The following is a 24,002-nucleotide window of genomic DNA, read 5'->3' on the forward strand; positions in this document are numbered from 1 at the left end:
AAGCCCGGTAGATATGCACATAATAATGGTAACCTCAGAACTTTGTCGATTTAAACTCAGAATCAGAGGGATGGGAGATTCAGGAAAGGCTTTCTGAGATAGAAGGGGGAAAGTGTAAGGATGCAGCCCAGGTTAGACGGAGACATCTCGGTCCTAGCCGGCAGGGTGCCCGGCTTTCAGGATGGTGTGTGGGGAACGCAGAGCTCTCACAAAGAAAACGGTTGGATGGGGAGGGAGGAAAGTCAAGTTCTTTATTGGAGAAGGAAAAAGAGAGAGGGAACTGAAAACTTGCTGGTTGAACAGGAGTCTGGAATATGGCTTGACGTCCTTGCATTTAGGAGAGAGGAGTTTTGTGGGGACCAGTGTAGGAAGGAATCTCTCTTGGTGGGAAGCCAATGCAGCAGAGAAATGGGCAGATCCAGGGGGCCCCAGCTGGGTGAGCTGCCCGCCAAGCCAAGGTGTGGGGCTGCCTCCGTAATCTGGCGCTTCAGGCCTGGGTTTGCAGCCCAGTACAGTGATGAGAGGGAGAGGGCTGGCGGGAAGGGCAAGGCAGAGGCCGGGGCACGGGCTGCGGGCATGTGCTTGTTGCACTTAACATGAGGGGTCTGAGAAGGATGCTCGATGGTGAGGAGGATGTTTTGGATTTTCCGCATGGGACGTACCAGCAGCTGACACAGATGTTTATCCCACAGGCGTTATGGCTCCTGTAGCTCATCCTCTTCTACTTTTTGCTTCAGCTGCCAGGGATGTTGGAGCTGAATCTATAGTCGGCCTCTGTTAATTACCCCTGCCTCATGGTGTGCATTTTTGTGACTTCGCCTGCCCCTTGTTTCATTTAAGTATTAAATCCCCATTTTTGACCCTCGCTTTTGTTTTTTTGTTGTTATTGTTGTTGTGTTTAAAAAATTGATTTAGATCCTCGTTTAGAATGAAGCCAAAAGGAAATAAATGTGTACACAGACTATATCACAGACACGACTTTTAAAAATTCTGAGCTGTTACCTAGTAGTTACATTGCTGGCCTGTAGTCGTGATTAAACAGAAGTTGTTATTACTACATCATGGGGTGGTTGGGAAAATACGGTTAGGTTGTAGATGAAAGAAAAATTTTTGTAAGCCATGAAGTCTTAATTTAAGTCCAAGTTAGGTGTGGTTATTATTAACAGTTCTTTGTCTAGTTACCTGGTTACCTGGTTCTATATATTTTGTGTTTTGAGAAGTTAATGTATTTGATGAAAATCCCTGCCCAGATTCCAGTGTCTTTCCCTTTCTCTTTCCCTTCTCTGCATCTTATGTGCTAGGTAGCAAATACCTTTGTTCCAGAGAATATGGGCCTTCTTAGCAAAAGGACAGGGTGAGCTTGGAGAGGTGGGGCTCAGAGAAGGCCTTGGAGCTTCCATGTCGGTGCTTCTCTGGATCCTGCCCTGTCAGTGCACTAACTCAGCTTCCCTTTTCCTTCATGTTTCATTGGGCCTCTGTTTTATGAAAAAGCTTTTTTGTGTTTCCTTTTGCACTTGTAAGATTCTTTCACATGCTTTTTACTTTCCTCTGTGTGCTTCAGCTCTCCGAGGAGGAGAAGATCCAGCGGTACAGCATCCTCTCTGAGCTCTACGAGTTGATTGGCTTCCACCGCAAATCCGCCTTCTTCAAGCGCGTGGCTGCCATGCAGTGCGTGGCCCCAAGCATCTCAGATCCTGGCTGGAGGGCCTGCTACAAACTCCTCCTCGAGACGCTTCCTGGCTACAGTCTGTCGCTGGATCCGCAAGACTTCAACAAAGGTACTAGAGCTGAAAGTTGCTTCAGTCCAATTAATGGTGCGTCCAATTAATGGGCCCTGCTCTGCCTGTCGGACACGATGACTGCTGCTGGCATGCAAAGGTGACTAAGCTCTCCTGCACTTGGGTACTTTTGATAGATCACAACAGAACGTAGCGGTGCTCTGCATGCGGGCTGGCATTCTTAAATCTGCGTGCCGGTTGGAAATCTCCCCTGAGATCACTGACGTGTGTCCTCCTTGAAACATCTTAAATACCTAATGAATCCTACTTACCTCATGTGATTTAGCCAATTTGCAAAAATCAACCAATCTAGAATAAGTCCTGGGGTATATGTGTACAAGTACAGGTGTGCATTTGGTGATAAATCCTTATCCTGCAATGTTAATGCAGGGTAGTATGTGTTAAACATAGCTCTGAGTCTAATAACAAGTGCACACAAGTGTGATGCCCAGTGTCAGGCAAAGGGTGATTCGCAGGTGAAAAAAAATGGTTGATGGCCGTTTTAGGCAGGACATGCAGAGCACTTTCCTCCAGCTCACGTCCAGAGCCAGCAGGCCTGGCCTGCTAGACGGGGAGAGAACTGAGGGGCTGTCTACCTTCCTGTCCCACCAGGGCAAAGACAGTCCTCTGGCACGTGTTTTCTGTGGTCATGTGTGCCGGCCTGAGGGGCCCGTGGTCCGAGTGATGAGTCTGTTCTGCTCTTGGGTAGTTGTGATTACTGGGTCTCTCCATGAAAGAATTATGAATCCCCTTCCTGCTTGCCTTACCTCCCGGGGACGGTGTGTCCGCTTTCCCTTTGTGTCCACCTCCTCAGTAATGATTTGTCGTGCTCTTGCCTGGTGCCATGGGATGTGTGAGGTGAGCGAGTGGAGCAGTGGGAAGAGGACAACTCCTGCCCTCCAGCGTACAAACAAGCAGTTCTAGCATGTGTCGACCTTCCAGGTATTTGCAGAGAGCTCTCGGGTCCTTCCAGAGCCTTCCTGTCCTCTGTCTCCGTTGCCTAGGTGGTTCTTGATGAATTACTCTGTCTGGACTTCTCCCCATTCTGACCTTCTCCCCAGAGCATCACTTAACATTTGATAGAATCGTACGCTCAGGATGAATTCTGATTAGCGTAGAGCAAGGAGTTGGCAAACTTTTTCTGTCCAGGGGCCAGGGAGTAAACATTTCCGGCTCTGGGAGCCCTCCGGCCTCTGCTGCAGCTCCTCGGCTCTGCTGCTGAGGTGTGAGAACAGCCAGGGATGAAATGTCCGCCGACAGATCTTTACTTATGGTGCGGGTGGGGCCGGATTCGGTGTGCGGACCGTAGTTTGCCACAGCCCTGGCTCAGAGCACAGCGATATCTGAAATCACTTCGGGGGGCCCAAATTACTTAAAAAATGTTTTCCAGAGTGTTTTCCAAAATCATTTAAAAGGCGGGACCTGGGGTTTGGAAGAGCAGAGGGAGACTGAGTGAGCAGCACGGCAGGTGGCCTTTGAGGAGTGGAGGGAAGCTGAGACAGGACACAGCCCTTCATTAGCCCCCGCCTCCTGTAGAAGCCAGAGACCGGCCGCTGGGGGCTTGGCATGTGAGCACACGTGCTCCGGAGGTGTTGATAGGAGCGGGGCAGCGTGGACTTTGGGCTTTACATGTCCTGCCTCTCTGCAGCCACAGGGGGAGGATTGGTGGGCCCAGTGCTGATAGGAGCGGTCTGCATACTTCTCCTGTTTACGTAGCGTTCCCTTTCTAAAGCCATCTCACATAATAGAGCCTGGTCACATGACCTTGCCTGGTCTTCCTCATCCTGTGCCCTTGCTGTTGATCTTTTTAAAAAGTTAAACAAGGGGCTTGACGTTTGTCTCTGCTGGATAGCATCGGTGATGGGGCTCGTACTGTTGATGGAGTGATTTTGAACCTGAACTCTGTCCCTGTCTTCTGTCCCAGCCGTTGGTGATGGTATTAAGTGCAAGGGGTCAAGGGTAGAACTGGGGACCCTCTCTAGGAGGTCTTGCTATTAGCAAACGTTTCTTGCTTCTTGCTTTGTGCTGGACACCGTGCCACATGGTGAGGGTAAATGCATGGACACTAAGCCACGTCTGAATTCATTCAGTGACACTTTCTTCCAGATCTTTCACCATCTCACCCAAACAGAAATCACGACACATTTTTTTCATCTGCCATGTCATCTGCTCTTCCTTTCTCTAATTCCTTTTTCCTCTGTGTTCCCCCAAGAGATGGGATGGAACGTAAGGTTTGCTGAGCACTTGTTTCACGACTGGCGCTTTTGGGCGGACTGTGAGTTCTGGGTAAATTAATACTGGCGGCCTGTGATTTCAGCCCCAGTGTCTCTCTTCTGCAGCCAAGAACCTCAGGGCAGTGGCAGTCAGGTGCTTCCCAGAGACCATTTTAATTTCTTCCTGGCATCTCTTGTGGGCCTCTAACTGGCCTCTAAGGGCTGCTTCTACTCTCTGGACAGCCTTGCCCCAGCTGTGGTCACAGGACTGTCCTTCGTGTTCTGAAACACCGAGACCATGTGGTGTTTAACTGAAAGTCATCTTGGAGCCTGAGGGCTAAAGGGACTCACAGCCAGAAATGAGAACCTTCTGGTGGGCCCCGTCCCTGCAGATGGGATCCCTTGGCTGGCCTTCTGCGTGACCTGTTTGCCCTGGGCCCCCAGCCTGTCACCTCTTGCGGGGGGCGGGGGGGGGGAGGGTTTGTGCAGTGAGGCCCGAGCATATATGTTTGGAAAAGTCTCACATGATTCTGAGAAGACTGATCTAGCTCCTTCCCTCTCTTTACAGACAGGAAACTGAGATCCAGAGGGGAGGGTGGGCTTCACTTGGTGGTGTTTCTGCTGGGAGCTCTCATTGCTAATGGAGTCAGGACAGGGATCCTGAGAGGGAGGCTGTAGGTCCAGGTGACCCTGGAGGGCAGAGGACAGTTAGGGAAAGAGAGGACAGGTGTGACGCGTGATTCGGGAGGTGCTGGATTCGGGGCGCCAAGGTCAGGCCGAGCCAGGATGAGGGATTCGGGATGCAGGTCACACTTGCCGTCGCCCTTGCGTCTGGTGTTGCACAGGGAGCTCTCCCGGGACGCAGCCAAGTGAGGAAAGCAGTGGAGAGACCACGGGGCTTGCGGGGGAGCTTGGCTCCCGGATCCTCGCTGGTCTGCGTTTACTTTGCTCGTCTCCACGGAGTGAGCGGCCGCGTTCCGGGGAGGCCCTTTCTGAATTCCCGGGCTCTGTAGCTGCTCTGCAGTCTAGTTGTGAGCAGCCGTCCGCTTCTTGGAGGAGAGGGCAGAGTGCAAACCGGACAGCGCTCTCAGAGGTGCGCTGCGTGCCTGGGGTTTGCTCTCAGGGTGGAGGTGCCGGGAGCTGAAAGGCTCTTCTGACACAGCTGGCGGCTTCCCTTCTCGTCTCCACTCAGCGCTTAATGGCGGAAGATGAACAACAGCAAAGGAGCCCCTGGGTGTCGCGCGGTGGCACTGGCGCGACAGGGTGTCCACGTGTGTCCACACGCGAGTCACGGGAAGTGGTTTCACCAGTTCACCCATTTACCTAGGAGCTCGGACGGTGCTTATTCTTCTTCTAAATGTAAATCATGTGATAATGGATTTTATCACGTCCCTCCTACCACCACACTTTCCCCTGTGTGATCTTATTATTGTTTAAGTAGATTTCATTAGAGCAGTTTTAGGTTCACAGCAAAATTGAGCTTAGCCATTTCCTACATACCCCCGTCCCCCGCATCACCCCCCCCAGCCTCCTTCCTCATCAGCATCCCCACCAGGTGGTGCATTTGTTACAACGGATGAATCTGCACTGACACAGCGTCACCCAGAATCCATGGTTTCCGTTAGGATTTATTCTTGGTGGTGTCCATTCTGTGTTGTTTGTTCGTTTTTCCGTTACCACACTGTCTTGATTTTTGTAGCTTTACAGTACATTTTGGAGTCAGGGATGTCTTTATTTCTTTAAAAAGTTGTCCTTATATTTCCCAGTGTTTTAAGTGACAAATATAGAGCAGCTTCCTTGCCTGGTAGGGTCAGTGCCTGAGAGTGTTGCCTGCACGAGGACGCTGTCCTGGGTGTGGGCAAGGCCTGGAACCCAGAGCCTGCTGCCCAGGCCCAGCTGTGTCCTGGCCCAGGGCTGGAGGGTCAGGTGATGGAGCGCCCCGTCTGCTCCACACGGTCTCTATCCCAGCACACCTTGCACTTGCACTTGCCTTACGCTGCTTGTGGCCTCAGGGAGAATGGTTTCATACGTGTACCATCATTTCTCACGGCTTGGTGAGCGGATGCAGTGGGCCCTGTACCGCACTTGAGGGAATAGAGGCTTGGGGAGGTTAAATGCTATTCCTCAGGTCGAACAGCTAGTGAGAGGGTGACACCATTACCGACTGGCTGCATGGCCCCCGTCAAGTCCTCTGTCCCTCATCTGTACAGGGAGGTACTTTTACTGTGTCACGGGAAGGTTGTTATAAGGACTGAGTGAGTCAGTCCCCAGAATGTGCTAGGACAGTGCTCAGCAGATACTGTCAGGTGAGGTCTAATTCCATCTGTCCCTCTGAGGCCACGTGGAGGCTGGAATAAAGTGCCCTGCGGGCCAGTGCTTCAGGCCTGGCCCCATTGGGAAGGAGTGCGTGCTGGTGGGATGGCCCCCTGCCTTGGCCCTGGTACCAGTGGTTGAAGTTAAGGGTGAAATAGCTGGACACGCCCTAGAAGCTTTCGGGGTTTACATTTGAAAGGCTGAGAGTTGCTGGTGTGAGAGACGAGATGAGACCTGCAGGCCTGTGGAGGGGACAGTTGAGCGTACAGGCTCCGTTAGGCCGTCTTCGGGACAGATTTCGTGGGGTGAGTTAGTGTCTGGGAAGGGGTTTTTCGAGCGGTCACACTGTTGCTCTGCAGAGAGATGGGAAGGGGGATTGAGTTTCCATGTGCGTGGGACCGGGATCCCTGTTAGTGTGCTTCTGACAGACTTCTGGAGAGATCGCAGGTGCTTTCCAGTGACCCCTTTTGTATCCCTGGAACATAACTGCAGGCTGGCTCCAGAGTAAATGCAAGCCTCCTGGGCTCTATGCAGTTACACTGGGCTGGCCTTAGCCTTTTCTTTCCGTGCTGGGCCAGTTGTGCACACGCCATCCAGGTGTCCACTGTCGGGTCTCCTGCTGGCTATTGCTTCCTCAGGAATGCTCTTCCCTGCCATTCACCGCTGCACCCCAGGCATCCTTCAGGTCTCCGCTGAGTGTCAGCTCTTCTAGAGGTCCCCCGTCGTCTCTCCACCTAAATGCAGTCCTTTTATTTCTCTCTTTCACGTACTCCTGTTCTTTCTAAACAGCATTTACCATAATGTGTAAGTACCTTAAAAAAACGGGGCAATGATTTAACACTTCTTCCCCGCCCCCCCCCACCAGGCTGTGTGCCCCGTGAGAGCAGAGACCCTGCCTGTCCCTGTGTCCCCCTTGCTGGCACACAGCAGGCGTGCCTGTAAATACGTGCAACGTGTGTCCACACCTGATGAGCAGCTACGTGGCATGTGCTCATTGCCATTTATTGAACAGAGTTTATTTCTTGATCTTAATTTTTAAATCACATGGATGAAACATGTTTCTTTTGAAAAATGAAACAAATAAGCACACCTCCATGTGATTTGATACTTTTTACTTAGCCTTCTGTTTTGGGAGGGGACATTCACCATCATTTTGTGAAAGAGGTGGGGAGGTAAGGTAAGAGATCAAATAAGGTAAAAGTGATAAATGTCAGCTGGCTGTATTTCTAACAAGAAATAAAAGTTACTTTAAACCCCATCTCCACTGTTGCTCTGGACTACTTTCAAGATTTCTCAGAGAATTAAATGGAATTCTACTAAATCCCCATACCTGTGAGTAAAAGGGAAATTGTCTGTATTCTCAGGACCTGAAATGTATTTCTCTCTGTTTCTGGAAGTGAACATTTTCCCTAGCTGATGATGGAAAGTCGAGGTAGGAGCACAGAAGTTCACTGTGTGTATTTGCTAGCGTAACGGGCTGCTTATCATCACTTTAATCTTACTTGTGTTCCTATATATGAAGATTTTTTTATCCTACCTTTTGCTTAGCCTTTTTCTGAATGAGAGATTAAATTTTCGCCAGGAACTCTTATGAAAGAGAGTGGTAAGGCACCTAAGTTTGGTAAAAGGCAGTAGTTGAGGTAATACACTCTCACATTGCTGAACTTTCTGAATACAGGAGTGTTGAAAATTTTATCACCGGCTCATATACTGCAAATCTGTCTTAAGAATAAAAAGATTCAGATTTTATAGGACGAGCAGTTTGAATCGCATAGAAATTATGATTTGTACACTATTTGGTGTTAAGAAAATTTATACTCAGTCTTACCGTAATTGCCTGTGGTAGGAACTGGATCCTTATCTATTAAAAAAAAATCTGCAGAGTGATATGTGCCCCCTTCTGGGTATGGTGGGGTGGAGATTAGTTAGGTCAGGTCATTTAGAATTCTGGGCTAGGTTAGTCATGACGTTGATTTCAGCCTTATCATCCTTTTCAGAATCTCTTATTTTGTTTTGGCCTTTGGTCTTTTGACATCGTGGAAATACTGCAGGGACTTGTCATTCCTTCCTCTCCTGTCATTGTATGAAAAGATTTCTGTAAGATAAAACTGGTAGGATATCAAGGTTTTTGTGTGTGGGTAGGTTTGGTCAGCTGTAAGAATTTCAATTCATAATTATTAGTAATTGTTATTCAGTTAACAGTTTAAAAATTACTATGAAATAATTTAAATATACACAAATCAGAGAGAATAGTACGATAGCCCATCACCCAGATGAAGTAATTAATAAGATTTTGCCATATCTGGCTTTATTCAGACCTTTCTTTTTCTTTTATTTGTTCTTTGTTGAAATATTTTACAGCAAATCCCAGAAATCATGTCATTTTACCCTATATGCTTAAGTAGGCATGTCTGAAATATAGGGGCTTTTTCTTTCGTCATGCTTTCAACTTGACCCACGAGGCTGTTAAGGACCAGCTCTGTATTAGGCATCTTACTAGGTAGTAAGGATATTTGGGTGAATAAGACACCATCCTGGCTCCCAAGGAAATTAAGGACTGATGGAAGAAACAAAGACACAAGCTTACAGGTGCCTCACTGTATGTGCCAGATAATGCCTATGGGACAAGATTTGTGCAGGATTCAGTGGAAATTCACAAAAGGGACTTGCCAGCCTTGTAGGGTAGGCAGTGGGAGAGACGGTCAGTAGGCCTATGAGAGGAGGAATGCTTTGGTCAGAGTCTTAAATCCTTTCCCCCAACCTTTCAACCAACCCCCCGGGGCCCCTGGGCACACAGCACTGGGTGGTAACTGTTTTTGAGCCCTGTTTCCACATCTTCATGAAGAATTTTAAGGTGGAAAATATTTAAAAGCAGTAACTGTTGCCAAAAGGGACTTGGAATAAACAACTCTAAAATCCTGTGATCTTAAAAAAATACTTTTCGATGGCTGTGCAACCGATTTCCTCCACCTCTAATTTCAGACACGCTGAGTTGTTTTGGAGGGAGCAGCCACAGTTTTGTTGGTAACCTTTCTTCTACCTTAGCTTTCTGCTTTTCTGTTCTTATACTTCAGAGAAATGCTGTGCTTTTTAAGTTTATGGCCTTGGTTGTTGATAATGAAGGCTCATCAAATAGTATTTTCTTGAAAAAAAAAGTATGCTGTAATTCAAATACATGCCACTGAAAACATATTTTGTTATAACCTTATTATAAGTATTTCAAAGTGGGTTATTTTAAAAATTGTGTCTTTGCAGAAGAGAGAGAATATTGGGTTGGCCAAAAAGTTCGTTTGGGTTTTTCTCTAACATCTTGTGGAAAAACCCGAACGAACTTTTTGGCCAACCCCATATAATATAAAGCATTTTTTAAAAACATAAAAAACCAAAAAACCATGTGAACAGGTGCATCATGTGAGTGTGCTTCTCCAGGATAAACACAGGGGAAATGCTTTGGTTGCGCTTTGAGCGTGGTGGTTGAGGCGTTATCTTGAAATCACGAGTTTTACACATTAGACATGGCTCCAGCGGGCTCATGTGTCGGCCCTGTTGCCAGTGCGCCCCTGAAGCCGTGCTCTGATGCTCTGTGTCTTCTGTCGCAGGCACGCACCGAGGCTGGGCTGCCGTCCAGATGCGTCTGCTTCACGAGCTGGTCTACGCGTCCCGGAGGATGGGGAACCCTGCTCTCTCTGTCAGGCACTTGTCCTTCCTGCTACAGACCATGCTGGATTTCTTGTCAGATCAAGGTGAGTGGATTCAAACTCCAGTTTTCTCCCAGGAAAGATGAATGAGTGCACTCCTGGTGCTGGCCCTCGTCAACACCGGCCCAGGATCGGGTGGTGATGTCCTCCGTGCCCTCACCTCCCTGGGCCCCTCTCAACACACACTACTGGCCCTTCTTGCTGCTCTCAGCCTCCGGCATGGGCTCCCCTTGCCTTTGCCTATGTTTTATAAAATGTAAGTGTCAACGTGTAACACTTATATGCAGAAGTGCACGGTTCACGAGCACACTGCTCAGTGAGTCTTCACGAAGTGACCACGTGGTACCCAGCACCCAGATCGGACACAAGACCAGAACCCCAAACACCTCTGTGCCCCTTTTGGTCACTGCTCCCCTCGCGGGCAGCGTCTGTCTTGACTTTCTGAGGGATCGTGCATGTCTTTGCCCACACATCAGGGCAACGTTCTTCTAGGTCCTTGCCTCCGTCACCTTCTCTTCTCACACAGTTCCTGGGTGTCACGTGTTTCTTGGGTTTCAGTCACAATCCGTTTATCTCCAGCCCAGGCCCCACCCTGAGCCCCAGGTGTTCTCCTGCTGCCTGGGTGCCGCACAGGTCCTTGGAAATCAGCCCTCCGCTGCCTGTGTCCCAGCGCCCTGTCTGCCTGTCCCTCCCGCCGGGTTAGCATGTGCTGTGGGTCCCCTGGGAAGCACTCTTGGATGTGATGCAAGTGCGGGGCGTTTATTAGAAGTGCTCTTGGGATCGACACCCACTGAGGGGAAGAGAAGGAGGCAGGTCTGGTTGGGCAGAGGGAAGCTGGGCCTCGGGGCAGAATCTGCAGGGGCCTGGGCAGCCCCCGGGAGCTCCAGGCTGGGGTGACCCTGGAGCCGTCCTGCATCATCCCGCAGGCCGGCCTTCTGCCCCCTCACCGAAAGGTCGTACAGGTTCTCGTGGCGAGGTCCCTATCTCCCTGTGGAGGGCACTGTCTGGAGAGGACACTGCCCAGAGCCTTGGGGGTGAGGCCTCAGCGGGGCCTCTGGCACTGGGATGGCCGCGCTGTGTGGAGAGGAGCTGGGTCTCTGTAATCACACACCCAGGGGATGACGCAGCTGCTCCCAGGGAGGGGAGCACATCCCTTCCCTGAGCTGCTTCCACCTCCCCCTGCCTCGCCTGCCTCGTCCTGGACTTTTTTTCTCGCAAATACACATCTTCTTCCTGCAGCGGGCCTTTGCCCTCACCCCTTGCCTGCACCTTGTCAGCCATCTCCCCTGGGTCTGCACTTCCTCTAGGCTGCCTGTCACAAGTCCCAGGGGACCCGTCGTCCTCCTGCTGTTCGGTCTCTCCCCTCACGCACTTCTCACGTTGCACCGACAGAGCTGGTGCCTGTTTAGTCGGTCTGTCTTCCCTGCAGAAGCCCCAGGAGAGAAGGAACTTGGTGGTTATTTAAGGTCATATTAATTAGTGATCCGAAGACGCTGGGTCTAGAAGGAGAGAAACTTGGGATATTTGACCCTGTTGAACAAACCGCTGCCTCATAAGGGCCTGTGTGTAATGGTATTTGGTTAATTGGAGTCTTCTGAGAAGAGGACTGAAGTCAGGAGGACCCAGGGTTCCCTCCACTCACCCCAACCTCTAATTACCATAACCTCAGATCAGTAATTAAGTTCTTCCTGGGCCTTCATTTTCTCATTTGTACAACTAGGATATTACAGATTGTGTGGCAGCTTGTTATTATTTTAATGATAGTATTTTAATTGATTGGGTGACCTTTCTCCTGGGGAGCTCATGGTACCATTCACAGAGTTGATAACTAACATTTCTAAATATCACTGCATTGAAATGAAATACGAAAGAGAGGAGTAGCCTTGTCCTTGGATGGGAACCCGTCTGGGTGTTTGCAGATGGAGGCAGCACAGTCTGGGGGTTCTTGCCTGCCCCTCCTCATAGGTCCCCCCCCGCCCGGTGTGTGCCAGTGCGCGGGAACTCACAAGATGGGTTCTGGGGCCAATTGTTTTTTGTGTTTTTTTATGACGAATTTTATTCCAAAGTGGCTCTAGTAGTATCAGAGACATTGATGTAGGGTTTAAATATTGTTTCAGGTAAAGTGACAATGGATAAAAGCAGTATTTCTAGTTAATATGTTTTTAGATAATGGGATTTTAAATGTGTGAGTTAAAAATGTAATAAATATTAATGAACTTATTTACAAAACAGAAACAGACTCATAGACAATAGAAAACTAACCTACGGTTACCAAAAGGGAAAGGAGAGGGGAATAAATTAGATAGACAACAATGTCCCACTGTATAGCGCAGGGCACTATATACTCAATATCTTGTAATAAACTATAATGGAAAAGAAATGTAATAAATGTTAAAAATAGGTGTTTTACTATTTTATCTACTTTGAAAGATTTATCAATTCAGAATTATAGGGGAGATTTTTTTTTTAAAGGAGAACCACTTTATTTTGAGTAGTAAACAAAACTGCATTTATAACATAATAAACAAACCTTCCTTCAATTTCTTCAGTTAGTTCAAAGAATAAAACCTCTGACTTAATGAGAATTTACATTTAACCTTAAATATTCTAAAATCCATCCATGTCAACTTTGGAATTTTAGTCTTGCCTGACACTATGAAATAGGGCAAACCTTGATCAATGGGCAAATTCCTAATTTTTGCCGTTCAGCCACTTTTCTGCATCTTGCTCTCTGATTCTGTACATTCCAGAGTGTTCAGTGGATTTGTAATGAACTTCCAAGATGAAGGGGAATTTCTTGCTCATTGTTTGCCTGAAACCTTGGCTTGTGTTCATCTTTTTAAACAAAAAATATGCTCCAAAAATGCCCACAAGTTCAGCTAGTAAAACTCCTTTAAAGATCTTCTTTGCCAGTGGATCCAGAGTACAGGCCATCCTGAGGCACGTACTCGCGGGGCTGCTGGGACCAACTGTTTACATGAAAAGAATAGGGTGTGGGGAGGATGCCACGGTTAAGCCTATAGAGGAGTCCATAGTAAATGATGGATGTGGGAGCATCATGGGGGAATTGACAGTTCTTTTCAGAGGTGGAAGAATGGTTTGGGTAATGTTCCATGAAGGAGGTGACCTTGACCTTGAAGAACAAATTGGTGTTTGCCAGACAAGACTGAGCAGAAGGAATAGCTTCAGGTAGGAGGACTTTCTCCAGTTCTGGTGGAATTAAGAGGGTTTGGTTTATTTGGGGAATGTTAGATACAGTGATTTGTGTGATTCTGTTGTCTGGGATTTTGGGAAGGAAAGTGGCTGATCAACAGTAGTGCAATACGATCCTGCAATTCCACTCCTAGGTATATACTCAAGAGGTTTGAAGACATACACCCACATAAAAACTTGCACATGAGTGTTCCTAGTGGCATCACGCATAATAGCCAAAAAGTGAAAGCGGCGTCCATCAATGTCCATTCGCTGATGGATGGATAAAGAAAGTGTGGTGTGTCCACCTGGATTTCTCATTCTCTTCCTCTCCCTCATCCCTTCTTCCTTTCCACTTTCCTTCCTTCTTTTGGCTAACATTTGTTCATCCTTCAGATCTCAGTGTAGATAACCACTTCTGTTGTTTTCTACAAAGCCTTTCTTGGTCCCTCAAGACTACCTTGTGTTCCTTTGGAACATTCCCACTGGAGTATGTGCTTACCCATCGAGCACTTTCACCCACTATATTTCGATCGCTCATTGATTGACAGGCTCCGCGCTCAGGCTGCAAGCTCTCTGAAGGTGTCTGTCTGACTTGCTGTTTTTCTTGTCCCTGTCACCTAGTGGCTTGTGCTGGCATCCACATAGGGCTGAACGCATTAATAATAAATGCTTTTCCTTTTTTAAAAGTAACTTTATTGAGATTTAGTTCGCAGACCACAGTTTAAAATGTGCCCTTCAGTTTTTTAGTGTATTCACAGATATGTGCACCTGTTAACCACAGTCAATTTAAAACATACATCACTTTGAAAAGAAACCCTATTAGTGGCTGGTTAAAGCCACTGTGGCTGGTTAGTGGCACACTTCAGTACTCACATCCTGTTGAATGCATTAATAATAAATACTCTTTCTTTTTTTGGTTTATTTTCACTGTTACTGGGAAGGCTATGGTGAGCCTCTTCAGCGCTTTGGCTTTTCGAGCAGGAGAGAGATTTTGTCAGGAGGGGGATTACTGGGTCAGCCATTCTGAACACTTTTATTGCTGTTGAGACATATTGGAAATTGCCTTCTGAAAGGATTGTTCTAATTATACCTCTGGCAGCAGTGCTGCTCATTCAGTATGTAGAAAACGTTGCCTTATTGTTTTAATTTGTATTTTCTGGGTAAGTTGCAAGTTTGGATATTTGTTCTGTGTTCCTGTTTACTAATTGTATCTCTTTTATGTGAGACTCTTTTACAGTCTTCTGACTGTTTCCCTGTAGCTTGTCTCATTTGTTTCTCATTTCTTGGGAGGCAGATAGCATCAGGCCACTGTGCTGAGGTCTGTCACGCTTTGAGATGCTAATGAAGTCCTTTGCCCAAAGTCTGTCAGTTACTATGAAAGATACTCATACTATGAAATGTATCTGGTGCCCGTAACATACCTGGATGGTGTACAGCGGGTTTGAAAGAGTTAAGACACCTCCTGAAAGTGCTTCACTTGTTTTTGAACTAAAGCTGAAAGTAGCAGGAAAATCTGTTTTAAACATTTTATGATAGATCTCTTTAGCATAATACGAAACTTGAAACTGTTGCTGGAACTCTGAGAAATACATTTAACATTACAGAGGATCAGCTCAGACCAACATATGTGAATTTAACAGAGTATGAAGCGCTCTACATTTGACCCACATTGGCCATCCTTTGGTTTCTTGAATATGTCAGGATTTTTGCTTTTTGGTGTTTTCTTGTCTCAGGACGTCGGCTACACTCTTGCCAGCCGTCCCGCCTTCAGCTCTGGGGTGGGTTTGTGCAGGTGGCCTCCCCATCCCCGCCCTCACAGCGTCTTCTGGTCATGTCCCGACTTTTCTTCAGGGCGGGCAGTTTTTATGGCTGACCCTCCACTTCCTCTCTTGATAAATCCCCCTCTAAGAGAGTCGGGCCCCTGAGGGACAGCAAGACTAAGTTATGGGACGAGGGGCCGAGCTGCCTGGGAAGAGAGGGGTTTCCTCTTTTCTGCCGGGAGAAGCGTGAAGCCCCAGGAACTGCTGGTGACCACACTGGGTCGTGTGGAGAAGAGTCTAGGAGTGGAGCGGACTCTTCCTTGTGTGGTCTTCTCCGTCCCAGCAAGCACACCGTAATCCAATCTCTAGAGCCCTAGGGCCTCCCTAACTAGAACGTGCTTTCTAAGAAAGCAGTGACTCTGCTTGGATCACTGTACCTTTTTTTTTTTTTTTGCTGTACGCGGGCCTCTCACTGTTGTGGCTTCTCCCATTGCGGAGCACAGACTCCGGACACACAGGCTCAGCGGCCATGGCTCACGGGCCCAGCCGCTCCGCGGCACGTGGGATCCTCCCGGACCGGGTCACGAACCCGTGTCCCCTGCATCAGCAGGCGGACTCTCAACCACTGCGCCACCAGGGAAGGCCCTCACTGTACCTTTGTAGCATCTAGAATAGTCGTAGGTGTGCCGTAAATATTTGTGGAATGAGTGAGTGATGGTGGCAGTGATCAGTGACCGCTCAGGAAGTACTCTGGGAGGGGGGTTTTGGAGGGGACGTTGGAGTGCAGTGCTAGGACACTTGTTTTGAAGGTGCATTTAAGTAACATTTTACCATGGTGTTTGTTCATACTTTAAAAGTGATGTGGAATGGCTGATAGGAATTATGAGGTGATTGATCCCTCCTGCTCACCCACCCGTCACTCCTTGTCGGAACCTCTGGCCAGATGATTTACTTGCATGGATTTAGGGTTAAGGAAAACCCAGAAGAAGGAAGAGATGGAGTCTCCCCGGGAGGGCTGAAGAAGCGCTCATCAGGAGGCAGCAGGTGCTTGAGATGGGCCCTGGAGAGTGAGCAGGTACTCAGCAGGTGTGTGGGACACAGGTGAGGGGGAGGTGAAGGGAAGGAGTGTTTAGGGCAGGGCTTGCATGAATGAAAGAGAAGGTGCCGCTGTGCTTGGGCTGAGGGATGCGGCTCAGTCCAGACCTGGGTCTTCTGCTGCTTCGGGCGTGGCAGTGCCTGTCAGGTAACGCATCTCATCCGTAAAGTGGGAATGGATGCCCGGAGGACGGCGTCCTGGCGTTCCTCCCCGGCACCCCTGCGTTCCCGGGCTGCCCGGCTGCAGAAGGCCACAGCCGCGTGAGGCCCGTTGCAGGGGTGAACACGGAGGTCCTGCCTGGTGAAGTGGCCTGTCCCAGCCCCACAGCCAGTGGCAGAACGAGCCTCGACCCTTAGCCTCTCAGCTCCTAATATGGGGGAAGGGGAGCCACTTGCCCTGACCCCTCTTGACAGAGACGTTTTCGTTTAACTGCCAAATGACTGCCTGCTTCCACGCGGCCGTTCGAGCTGCTGATGGCAAATGCGTTCCGGCACAGTGCTGCTGCCCCCTGGCAGTGGGATGGTGATATGTGTGTATTTCATCAGAGGGAACAACACTCGCTGAGCTTGGAAACAGCTTCCAGGCAGCCTTTGGTGCACAGAGGACCTTGTTTATGGAAAAGGAAGAATTACCGCTTTGAAAACAATGACAAAGCTGTGAAAACTGCAGTTCAGTTAGGATTCTGAACGCACGCATGCATACGTAGTACACGCGTACCATTAAAGAGAAATTGTCCCGACACTTGTTAACATGGCAAGGAAGACTGTTCCAGACAGTTGCAGTAGGGTCAGCTCTGTTGCAGTAGGGGAGAGAGACTGGGCTCCCTCCGAATACAAGGACAAGTGGGGATTCAGAGCCAACAGCAAAGGGAGTGGGGAGTGGACAGAAAATTACTCAGAGGCGACGTCGGGCTGGGGGATTCTGGCGCAGTTGGCCTAACAGGATTCTTGCTGAAGGCAAGCCAAGGACTTAGACGTCGGGGGGTGGGGTGGGGTGGTGTGAGGAACTTGATCAGATGTTGAGGGTGATCGGATATCAAGGGTGGGGGGACTCTCGCTCACCTAATTAAGTGGGATCCTTGCTACAGCTGGACAAGGCGGGGCGAGGACAGGGCCTAGTCAGAAGTAGGGCACTGAGCAGCCTGCATCAGAGAGAGGTTCTCTGTCATTACGCACACAGGTACATACATGCACGCGTGCTGTATGACTGGGGTTTGACTGTACGCAGTGTGGGAGCTGGCTGCACGGTATGTGGAGCAGTTGCTTCTGTGTACGCTGCCGGATCCTGAAGCCCTCAGGCAGGCAGTCGGAGAGGCGGTTGGGAAGGGGAGGTGGGTGGGAAGGAAACACAGACGAGCAGGAACTTGTGAGGCTGAGCTGGACCCCACCCCACGGGGATGGACAGGAACCGTGCTGGTTTCTCAGCACCTCCCAGCCCCCAGCTTCGATGATGGGAGCCCCTGGAGGAGCGGCCACCTGGCCCAGGAGCTGGAGAAGCTGAAGCAGAGGGCCTGGGGAGGGCTAGAGGAGCTGGGGGAGGGATACTGCCTCCACCCCCCACCCCAGCAGTGTCGGTGGGCGTGCCTGTGTCTTCCAGGTCCCCATGCACGCTGGCTCAGAGTATGCAGGGAAGGGGCTTCTGGGAAGTGTGGATTCAGCTTAGCTAAACGCACACACTGGTGAAGATTTGACTTCGTGGTTTGAAGTGCACGTCCCCTTTCAGGAAGCGGGAGATGAGTTCCCATTGAGAAAAAGCATTCCTATTTTATTTTTGCTTTCCTTGCTATCATAGTTGCCATTTTACTTCTTGTTTTAGTACCGGGAACAACTTTTTGTTTTGATTTCTCTTTGATGAGCCCGTAGTTATACATTTAGATGGGCTAGACAGGAATAATTCCTCCGTTTCCTCCCCCGCTTCTTCCTTCTCTCTTTGAAAACTGTTCATCTGAGATTACGTGATGCTTTTTGAACGAGAGTGGATTGTACTGTGAAGAGAATAAGAAAAAGTAGGATTGCCAATTCCTTTAAAAATTTTGGTTTTTACATGTGAAGTAGATAGGTTTTTGAGTTGTGAGTGCAATTGCAGTAGACCCTTAAGGCTCCTGAAGGTGTATTTTAAGGGTTCTAGGAATACTGTGCAGACGATGAAGGACAAGGGAGGGGTAAACGACGGCGTTGGGGAGCTCTCCTTATCTCCTTCCTGGAAGTGTTTATTGATCATCTCCGTGACTTGGACACGATGCTGGGTCCATGCAGTACCAGAGGTGACTTTTGGGTTGAGCTGGAGGCCGAGGGACAGCGGCGGCAAGGCTGTGGGGCGGGGCATTGCGGCAGCTGTGCCGGCGGGGAGCGAGGTGCGAGGAGTTACGAATGCTCCCGGTATCTTGGCCGAGCAGTGTTTAGTGTAACAGGATGCCCGCAAAGCGTGGGGCTAAGGGATGGCGGGAGATGCAGCCAACAAGAGAGACTGGGCGGGGTGAGGAGGCCCTTGGTGCCAGTCCTGTGGGCGGGGTAAAGGGAGGCTTATCTGCACGGTTGTCACACGTCACCTCCTTCTTCATCTAGGGGAAGGAAAGAAGGAGGGATAGAGGATGGAGGGGTTTCGGGAGGAACTGGAGAAGCTGGGTCGGGTATTTTTGACTCAGAAACCAGCTAAAATGGAAGAAGCCAAAGCTTGTTACCTTCCACCCCAATCCCTAACCCTCACCGAAAACAACCTGCAGGGAGTTTTAGGTTTTGGGAGTTCCTTCAGTAGAATGGTAAATTTATGTTCGCTACCATCTACCTTTTATCTCTGAGCATCATTTTTGGAGGGGGGGAGACCCTGGGTTCAAATGCCAGGATTATCACTTCCTGCTTTTGTTTCCTTTACACTCCCAGCCCCTTCGAGTCCCTTTGGGTTGTCCCTTTGAGTCTGCGCCTCCGCCAGGTGTGCCCAGTGCCCCTGGGCTTCAGCTGCTACCTACTTCGTCTCCCAGAGCACCCTTCATCACTCAGCCTCTGCATCTCGACCTTATCCGAGGTCCAGGCCTGCAGGTCGCCTGTCGCCTTCAGACTCCTCTCTGTTGGTGTCTGTACTTCCAATCAGGGCTCGTTTCCCATCCCTTCCTGCTCTCATGACCTTCCGCTGTGACCTCAGGAACTCATGGTCTGTCATAGCAAAGGCCCCTGTTTCATCTCAGCCTCATTTTTCCCCTGAATGTTCCATTAACCTTGTACTAAGGTAGTGACTCTTTACCACAGAGTTTGCAAATGTGTGGGAATGTTTCTGGTAGAACCTGGACCGAGGGGTGTCATGTGTGTTTCGCAGGAAGGAACGAGGCCGCTAAATGCAGGTCTAACGCAGGTGAATAAAGCACAGAAAGCGCCGTCCTGCTCAGGATGCCGGGGGTGCTCCCCCGGAGCCACAGTGGGAGGGGCCAGCTCATTCCCCTAGGCGCTGCTTCCCCGGCCACCCCTCAAGATGCTGCTGTTTTTTCCTGCTGCACCCCAAGTGCCTCGGGGCCTAGAGGTGGCAGAGAAGTCCTTCCCTATTGCTACTTCCAGGCAGTCCTCCTTGGAACCCCCAGCTCCTCACAGCAGGTGTGCTTCTCCTTTGGCTGTGGCCACTGACGCGCTCTGGTCACTTCTCCCCGCTCCTGGCTCACCCTGTCCTGCAGCGCCGCCACTGTCTGTGTCCTGGTGGCTTCATCATCCACTTTGAGGGTCCAGTCAACACCATCCTTATCTTCTCCGTATGTGTTTGCTCCTGGTGAACTCACAGGCCCACGTCTCCAAGAACTCTCTGCACACATGGCTCTTGTATTTATTTCTTATACGGAGCTCCAGACCGGAACACCTGACTGCCTACCCATCCTTCCCTGCCCCGTCTCAGCACGTGGTACCACTCTCTGTCCAGCTGCTCAGACCACAGACGGTGAAGTCAGTCTCCATCCCCTTTCCCCCCATCAGACCCCATATCTAAGTCCTCCTCAGGCAGTCCTCCGGGTTTTACCTCCCAAACATCCCCATCTGGCCCCTTCTCCCCACCTCTGCGCTTAGAGGGGCAGCCTGAAACCACCCCCGCCCCCATCACTCAGCTGGGTGTGGATTTGGTTCTTTGGTTCAAATAAGGCTTAGCCCTGGGGGAAATACATTTTGAAAGAAAGTAACGCTCAGCCCACAGTTAACTCAGAATTTACAGGCCCAGTTCCAGAGCCCCGTCCTGGACCCAAGAACTTGCATTTCACAAGGACCTGGGGAGGCCAGTGCAGGAGGTGTGCTCCGTGGGCTGAGAAACGGGCTTTGATAAGAACAAGTTGTTGGTGGGGAGTTTTTCACTGGGGCCATTTCAGGGTCTTTGCCTCTTTCTGGAAAGCAGCCTCCCTTCTTCCCCTCCGTAGCCACCATTCACTGGGTTTGGAGTAAAATGCATAGAGTCACCGCTGCGGCCCTGGCTGCGCTCAGAGGGGTTCCTGCCTTCTTTAGTGCCCCTGCTCGTGGGTAGCAGGTCTGTGAGTTGCGGGCCAGTGAGATTTCTTTTGGATTCTACAGTTATTCATGTGAAAGCTCACGTAAAGCGATACAAGTTATGTCACATTTAGTTAGAGATGTGCTGTCACGTTTTTATTGGAAAGAAGGACCCTGAGGCTGACGTGGAATCTGAGGGTGCTGATGCCCTGTGTATCAGCCCGACAGCCACCTATGAGGGCGTTGAGGTGGTGACACAGGGCGGCACAGCGTCGGGCGCAGGACGGACTGGACAGATGGACACACCTCCTCCGCGTGCCCCACCGCCCTGCACTTTCACTTACCGTAGTTCTAGACTATTGTGAATTAAAATTACTTTTCTGGCCATCTTTTATAATCCTGGGTTTTAAAATATCTGTTCTTCACATTTTTTTGAATTTCAGTAAATTGTAAAATGGCATTGAAAATAAGAAAGCATTACTTTACTAGATTTTGGTATCAGACATTATGGGTAAAATAACATGGCTATAAAAATTGAAAGTCTCCTACAATATGGACCAACTTGAAAATATGCAGGGTTTGGGTTTAAAGCCCTGTGTGTTGTGTCTTGTTCCCGCTATGAAGAACATACAGGCCTAGATTTGAACTTTTGTCCTTTGGCTTCATAGCAAAGCATAAAGAGCTGCAACATGAACCCTGCCCAAAGATGAAGGCCATAGTTTTTTTTTTTTTTTTTTGCTGTACGTGGGCCTCTCACTGTTGTGGCCTCTCCCATTGCGGAGCACAGGCTCCGGATGCTCAGGCTCAGCGGCCATTTCTCACGGGCCCAGCTGCTCCGTGGCATGTGGGATCTTCCCGGACTGGGACACGAACCCGTGTCCCCTGCATCGGCAGGCGGACTCTCAACCACTGCGCCACCAGGGAAGCCCAAGGCCATAGTTTTTATATTGTGAAGGCATATGTATTATTCTGCTTCTTGCTTTCCATTCCAGACATGCTCTTTCCCCATTGCATTTTATCCCCAGGTGGTATACGTTGTTTCTTCTGGAGTTTTGAGTTAATATGTTCCATTTTTCACCTGGGTGGAGGAGGAGGCGGTCTGAGCACATGAATTGTTACCTTGCAGAGTCCTGGTGGGAGCTCTTCAGTAAAGAGCTGTCATTTGTCTCTGTCGCAATTTATACAGTCCCTTTTGTTTGTTCAAAAATAGAAGAGGTTGAACAAAAACCCAACAGAAATGAAGGGAAGCTTTTGACTTCCTTTAGGTTGTGTGTTGACGAGCTGAATGCTGTGTAGGGCAACATAATAAGTACCTGCTAATAAAATGCGTTCTCAGTAGAGCAACCACACACGTAGAATAATGAGGTGAAGAAAAACTATCAGTGTGTCAAAATCCCCAGTATATTAGCTGCATTTCCTAGTTATGGGAAAATACTAATTTGCCAAGTCGTAGGTGAGCCAAAGTAGAGCATCCTGGGGTGGTATCAAAAGGGGCACTCTGCACCTTCTCGAAGAATTTAGTCTTGTGGGACACCGTGGTCTAGATGGTGTGCGCTATTCAGCAGTGGAGTGGGGCCTGCTTTGCTGCTCACTTGCCCACCATCTGCTGCACGGAGTGCCAGCCTGCCACTCTCTCGGGCAGGCTGCCATTTCTGGTGCAGGATATGGTGACACATTCTAAGGACGCACCTTGTCTCCCAGGTCGTCCTTTCTCATCTCTCTTCCACACAGACTATAAAGTGATCTTCCCAAAGCAGATATTTATCTATAGCAATCTATGTGTGAAGGCTGGACAGCTGGAATTGAGACTTTTTTTTTACCCCCCAAACCCCAGCCTAGCATAAAGTCTGGCTCATAGGGGCTCAATACGTGCTTGTTAAATCGAATTGCTTGTTTTCTCTGCATTATTTCCCCATCAGGAAGGTGAGGATTATGTCTACCTTGCTGTGCTGGTGTAGGGAGTTGAGGCGCTGTATGGAAAGAGCCGGGAGCGTAATGTATGCTCAGCACATCGCAATTCTTATTGTCTATATTGATTTGTTTCTGGCTTCCGAAGCGTTTCAACACATGCAGGTCTTAAACTGGAGAACCGTACAGTTTTCTGTTTTGATGGTATGTGTATCATTCATGGGGTGGTTGAATGGCCTTGGACAAGATGCCGGTGTCCCTGGCCTGGACTGCTCTGTGTGTAGGATGGAGACAGTACAATGTTGTTTCAGCAAGGAGAACAGTGCAGAGAAACATATGGGTCATGATCCTTGGATTGAGGCAGACCTGGGTTTGCCTCCTGTGTCTTCTGTTTAAATGTAGCCTTTGAGAATTTACTTACTTTACTAAGCCTGCTTTCAACTGTAAGATTAAGAAGATAATGTCTGATAGTGTCTGGAGGATTATCAGAAATAACGTGTAGCAGTCACTTGGCATCCTGCCTGCAATAGTAGAAGCTCGATAAAATTAGCATCTTCCCTTACTTCACCCACTTGAAAAGTCAGTGTTTCTCCCCATAATGCTATACAGTTCTTTCCAGCTTAAAGAGCTTTTGGTGGATGTTATCAGAAGTTTCAGCAGCAGAGTAATCTGTTAAAGTTATAAAAAGAGAGTTTCTCTGCAGGATCTTCATAGTTAGGTGGGAACAGATGGGGAGAACCTTTTGACTGTGTCTGACTCTAATCTTTGACCAATTTCCTCTAAAAAATGGTTATCTTGGCAGGTACTTATTTATTGCTAAGGATGACTAGAATGATTAAAATATAGGTTTCTCTGTATCTGGAATATGTCAGAGTAAGAGAAGAGGAATTTCTGAGTATTAAATTCAAGCCAAAATAGAGCAGTACGGTTTTCACATGGAAGTATTGAGTCTGAAATTTGAAGCAACTGGGAAAGAGTGTGCACACTACCTGGACCAGGACCGTGGGTTTGGCGTAGATTTCCGGATAGGAATCAGCACGAGGAGTGGGGGTGGGGGGGGTGGTTGGGTTTCCCAGGTGTGACCTCGGGCCAGTCACTTCTCTGATCCCTGGCCTTCACTTTCCTCTTTGGTAAAAAGTGAAGCAGTGAGACCGAATGACCACTCATACGTGTATATTCATTTATCAAATTAGCTCTGTATTAGGTATTGCATCTCAGAATTGATTGAGAATTTTGAATCTGTTAATACTTTCTGTCATGTCAAGTGAGGAGTTGAAGATGTGCTCCAGTAACTTGCTGAGCACCGGAGAGGACAGCTGACCTGGAGCCCTTACAACAGTGGCCCTCAAACTTCTCGATCATGGCCCATAGTAGGAAGTACACTGCGTGTGAAAAAACACACGTTTCATGAAACGACACCCATTCTCACTGTGTGTGGTGTCCCCTATCGGTCAGCTTGGGCCACCGTAACAAAAATACCACAGCCTGGGGGCCTCAACAACAGACATTTATTGTCTCCCAGTCCTGGAGGCTGGAAGTCTAAGATCAAGGTGTCGGCAGGGCTAGTTCTTCCTGAGGCCTCTCCTTGGCTGG

General features: G+C 49.0%; 2 protein-coding genes across 3 annotated transcripts in view; one reads left to right on the top strand and one right to left on the bottom strand.

Annotated features, from left to right (window-relative positions):
* TRAPPC9 (trafficking protein particle complex subunit 9) overlaps positions 1 to 24,002 on the top strand; it is a 505,716-nt gene that overhangs the window by 61,735 nt on the left and 419,979 nt on the right. For both annotated transcript variants that reach the window (XM_082675096.1, XM_082675097.1), the window contains 2 exons: positions 1,562 to 1,778; positions 9,904 to 10,047. In XM_082675096.1, the coding sequence (XP_082531222.1) occupies positions 1,562 to 1,778; positions 9,904 to 10,047 (361 nt within the window). The remainder of the gene's footprint in view (positions 1 to 1,561; positions 1,779 to 9,903; positions 10,048 to 24,002) is intronic.
* On the bottom strand, positions 12,694 to 12,947 carry LOC309835653 (protein CEBPZOS-like; the record flags this gene model as incomplete). The annotated part of the gene is made up of 1 exon (XM_082675257.1): positions 12,694 to 12,947. Exon 1 carries the CDS (start codon positions 12,934 to 12,936, stop codon positions 12,694 to 12,696), a length of 243 nt encoding a protein of 80 aa, XP_082531383.1. The 5' UTR covers positions 12,937 to 12,947.

Source organism: Grampus griseus (assembly GCF_964374135.1).
Source record: "Grampus griseus genome assembly, chromosome: 17".
Lineage (NCBI taxonomy): Eukaryota > Metazoa > Chordata > Mammalia > Artiodactyla > Delphinidae > Grampus > Grampus griseus.